This window comes from Merops nubicus, unplaced genomic scaffold (assembly GCF_000691845.1).
Source record: "Merops nubicus isolate BGI_N331 unplaced genomic scaffold, ASM69184v1 scaffold49188, whole genome shotgun sequence".
NCBI classification, from domain to species: domain Eukaryota; kingdom Metazoa; phylum Chordata; class Aves; order Coraciiformes; family Meropidae; genus Merops; species Merops nubicus.
The window spans coordinates 4,361-8,759 of NW_008624733.1; the positions used below are offsets into that span (position 1 = coordinate 4,361).

Below are 4,399 nucleotides of genomic sequence, written 5' to 3' on the forward strand. Positions count from 1 at the left end.
GACTGCACAGGACAATCTGGGCACGTGTGCGTCAGCAAGAGGCTGTGGAAAGGGATCTGTCAGAGACTGACTGGGAAATCCAAATGCTATATATAAATGTGTGTAGAGAAGAATGGGTCGGTCAGTGGGCAGGGGAGTGTGTGAATGAATGAAGAAACCTATCCACATGTCCAAATCATCTTCTGACACCCGGACACCAGCTCTGGGGCTCCTGAACATGCTTCCCAGCTGCACCAGAGAGGGAGGCACACAAGGCAAGGCTGAGCACTGACTCTGTAGTCTCTTATTTCCAAGGAGTGGCTGAGAAAGAGAAACAGGGGTGCCACACATTCTCCATGTTCTCCAACTTATTTCAAAGCACAAGGATTGGACAGCACGGACCAAACCTCTGCAAACTCCTGCCTGACACACAAGCCTCAGTGTCTGACCCTGGAGGGAAACAAAGGTGGCAGGGATTTGGCATTAGGCTGCAGGAGGTGCTAGTGGAGGGCACAAGCAGCAGCTGAAGCCCTGTAAAGCAGGCTGAGTGTGTACACTGGGACTCCAGGAAGCAGGAACCCTCTCAGCTCCATGTAATTAGGATCACCTTCCTCACTGATCAAGAAAGCCAGTCAGATATAGGATCCAGTTGTCTGTGTGACCCCTGCTTTTTACCCGACCTTCCAGCTGATCGAAGAAGTCTGGGCTCAAATGTAAATGCTGGTGAGCACTGCCAGCTCTGAACCCTCTGTGTCCTCAGAGGGAGCAATGGGTGCTCAGGACCTTCCAAACCAGGTTCCTGTGACGATGCCCCCAAAGCCACATGGACTGGGAGGGCAGAGCTGCATTCCTCTCCATTCCTGCCTGCCTGCTGCTATCCCCCAGCTCCCAGGGAAAACCCTCCTTTTTGGTCAGAGATCTCACTGGAATGAACCTCACTGGCACCCAGTGACACCAGGTCTGAGAGGACTCGGTGATGAACACCTTAAAATCCACTTTCTGCAACACTGAAAGAAGAAGACAGACGAGGAAAAGAACTCAGTCCTTTCCAAAGCAAGAGATGTTCCAGCTTGTGCTGCCCAGGGCAACACCACAAATGGCATTTACACCAGGGCTCTGGGAATGGATGCTCCAGACCTGGCAGCACGTCTGTTTGCAAGTCAAACCCCAGGTGGGTGTGAGCTCAAACCCGACCCCACATGTGCCACTGCCTGCAGCCCCCCAGCACAGCTCACCCAGCTCTGCATGATCCTTTGACAACACAGCCCTACGAAGGCATTTTACTGAGAACTCCTACCCTGGTGAGAAACCTCAGCTCTGTCTCATTTCCCCCAGTTCGATAACGTATTTTTTACATTTAAGTTGCCCTCCTTTTCCTTTTCGTAGCAAATAAAAGCTGCCAGTGGTGGTGGGGAATTAAAACAAACTAAAAACAGAGTCCAGGCACAATCACCTTGTGTCTGGGAACGACAAGGGCTTTCCTATCAAAGGAAACTGAAGGTCACACTTTTCCTCATTGATCTTGCAATGTTTGTTAATTACTCTGTCACTGATGTGGCGAAGGATAATTAAACAGCTCTGTTTATATCTTATATGCATAATTATGTGCGCTGCCACTGAACTCGTGAAGACTGGAGAATGTGCCTCTCCAGAAGGGGAGCGGGCAGAGGGAGATGAGTTTGGGCTGCATTATTAACGCGAGGAGGAAAACACGCGCACACAAAAGGAGGAAAGTTTGATGGATTCAGGGAGTGCTGAGATCAGGGGAGGGGTGCGTGCAGGTGGAGCACATTATGGGGAGATCTTTCAATTACAGATCCAGCCCAGCCGAGTGACAAATCAGGGCAGGGAGCTGCTCTGCCCTAATGAGAGAATTCAATTTACCCTCAGCTTTTACCAAGGCTTAGTGCTCATGCACCCCCAACACCAGTCTGGGGGGAAGCTGAGTATCAGAAAGCAAGAAAAAAATTCATCTGGTGCTTTCCCTAACATCTCTTGCTGAAATCAGCATCAATCCTGAGGTAATAAAACCAAAACAAGGTAGAAGTTATCTGAAAATAAGAAAAGCACACACACCGTCTGTGGGGAAGCACCCTGCACCCGCATGCAAGTTGGCACCCCTGCCCAAAGTTGGGGGGCATGCAGGTTTGGGACCAGCTGCCTTCAGTGGGTCCCACACAGCACCTGCAGCCACCCTGGCCCAGCGTGGACTCGCAACGTGGGGTCCCCTCCAAAAGCCACCGCCTGCCTCCCACCTCAGCTCCTTCCAGAACCTGGTGCCACGGGATGAGGAGGGGTTCCCACCTCCCATGGTGCAGCCACCCAGGCTGGTGGCCCCAGCCCAGCCTGACGCCGCAGGGACACCCCCGGCCTAGGCTCCCCAGCACCCCCAGAGCCCCCGAGCTTTTGCAGGTGGCTGCACCAGCCCAGCCCAGCCTGTGTGAGCTGTGGGAGGGGGCAGCCCAGCGCTGACATGCACCAGGAGCTGTTGTCTCTCCCCCTCCACCGTGAGGCTCCCGTGGTCACCTCTGGTCTCAGGGTTAATCGGTGCTGTGTGAGATGCAGGCTGTGGGCAGGAGATGTTTGCACAGCCCTGCCTGCACGGCCATGCACACCCAGTGTGCGTGTGACCGTGCTGCAGAACCCACCTGGGACGTGCCACAAGGGCACTCTGCTTTTTTTTCACTGCTCGTGTGGAAATACACGACCAGGAAACCAGCACACGCCACAGCTATCTCCATCTGAATGGGGTGAAGGAGTCTATGGGGGCAGATCTCCTCTACCAAGAGATCTGTGGTCTGGAAAGAGCCTTTCAGCCACATCCACCCTCACAAACACCCTTCTCAGGGAGGGGAGGCTGAAGCAGAGGCTAACTCAGTGTGGTCCCAAGAGTAAAATGCCAGAAATTGGGGCTTTCACCCTCCTCCTTGGTTGCCCTATCTGGCACGGACACACAGCAACAGCTTCGGCTGTCCCAGAGAAGACACAACCATGCGGTGAGGTGAGAGGGCAGAGGGCTTACCTGAGGTGGTTCCTCCCCCCAGCTTGGAGCCCGTCTCTCCGCCGGAGGACCGGTAGGCATCATCCTTCGAGGCCGGCCCGTCCGAATCCCTGTCATCCAGGAAGCTGCCATCCTGTGAGCCCCTCAGAGCGTCCGCCTCGTCCCCGTTATCCTCCTCGTCGCTGCAGCCCTTGGGCTGCACCATGTAAACCCCTTCGGGGGGCAGCTCCGCGCTCTCGGCGCCCTTACACTCCTTGCCCTCCGCTCGGCCCAGCAAGGGCTCCTCGTTGTATTCCCCGTTCACCCACTTCTCAATCACCTCCCTCCTTTTGTCCTCCTCGATCTTCTGCACGCGGCTGAGTCCATCCGAAAACTCGGTGCCCGGCTCCTTGGTCCCAGGCTGGGGCAGGTCCTTGGTGCTGCCGTCCCGCTGCGGCCCCTTGTCCGCTCGCGCCTGCTCGGCTCCCCCGTGGTCGAAGACGACCTGGCGGCTCAGCTTGGCACAGATGGCATTTAGCTTCAGGCCACCTTTGCGCTTGGCAGCCATTGTGGGTTTTCCTGAGGCTGCGTCAGTGCATATAGTTCTTTCAGCTGGAAAGAGAGAGGGGAAAGAAGAGAGGAAGGGCGTTAGTGGGACCAGGCAACTTGCACCCAAACAGCAAATGACTGGTCCCAACCCAGCGGGGCCTTCAGGCATGGCTGGTGTCATCCTCTGAAAGGTGGGACTGCCATCTGTTCCCTAAGCTGAGTGGATGCCCAGCCAGGAGAGCCCCGTGAGAGGCAGGCTCTGAGCCCGCAGGTACCAAAGGATGCCACCGGCCTCCTGAAAGAGGCAGATATTTATGCTGAGACTGAACTGGGCTCCAAAGGCCCCAAACAACCCATGCAGGTGAATGTGATATGGAGCAGCCTTTTCTCCTGGCTCAGGCAGGATATGAAGTCTCTAAAACCCTGACTTGCTCTCTCCTTCAGACTGCAGCACCACGTGCTTTTGGGTCCCCAGCTCTGTCCCAGATGGGGTGTCAGCAGCCAGGAACTGCACCCGGGCAGCAGCAGCAGGGAGAACAGCTTCCCAAGGCTTATCCTAGGGACGGTGAGGAACTCAGGTAACGGGGTTTGGCACAGTATCAGAGAATGCACCAGTATGCACCAGAAAGAACCAGTACAGAGGACAGGAGCCCTGGCAAAGGCGTGTGCTGGAGCACCAGAGTGGTGTGTGGCAGACGCATGGGAGCAAATCGCCTTGGGTTGGTATCAGTTGATCAGGGGCCTTTGCCTCTCGCTCGATGTCGAACACACAGGAAATTCTGCTCTCACACTTCCCAGCACAATCAGCTAATTAGTGTGGGTTTGTTATTTTAATGTAGTTTATTCACATGTGACAGCTAGTAAAGGAGGGGTAAGAGAAAGTGGGGGGAG

General features: G+C 55.1%; 1 protein-coding gene across 1 annotated transcript; it reads right to left on the reverse strand.

Moving 5' to 3' along the window:
- Positions 1–3,001: 3,001 nt before the first annotated feature.
- LOC103777869 (zinc finger protein castor homolog 1-like) lies at positions 3,002–3,527 on the reverse strand (the record flags this gene model as incomplete). Its single annotated transcript, XM_008945431.1, has 1 exon — positions 3,002–3,527. A coding segment is annotated over exon 1 (526 nt), but the record flags the coding sequence as incomplete, so codon positions are not given.
- Between the last annotated feature and the right edge of the window lie 872 nt (positions 3,528–4,399).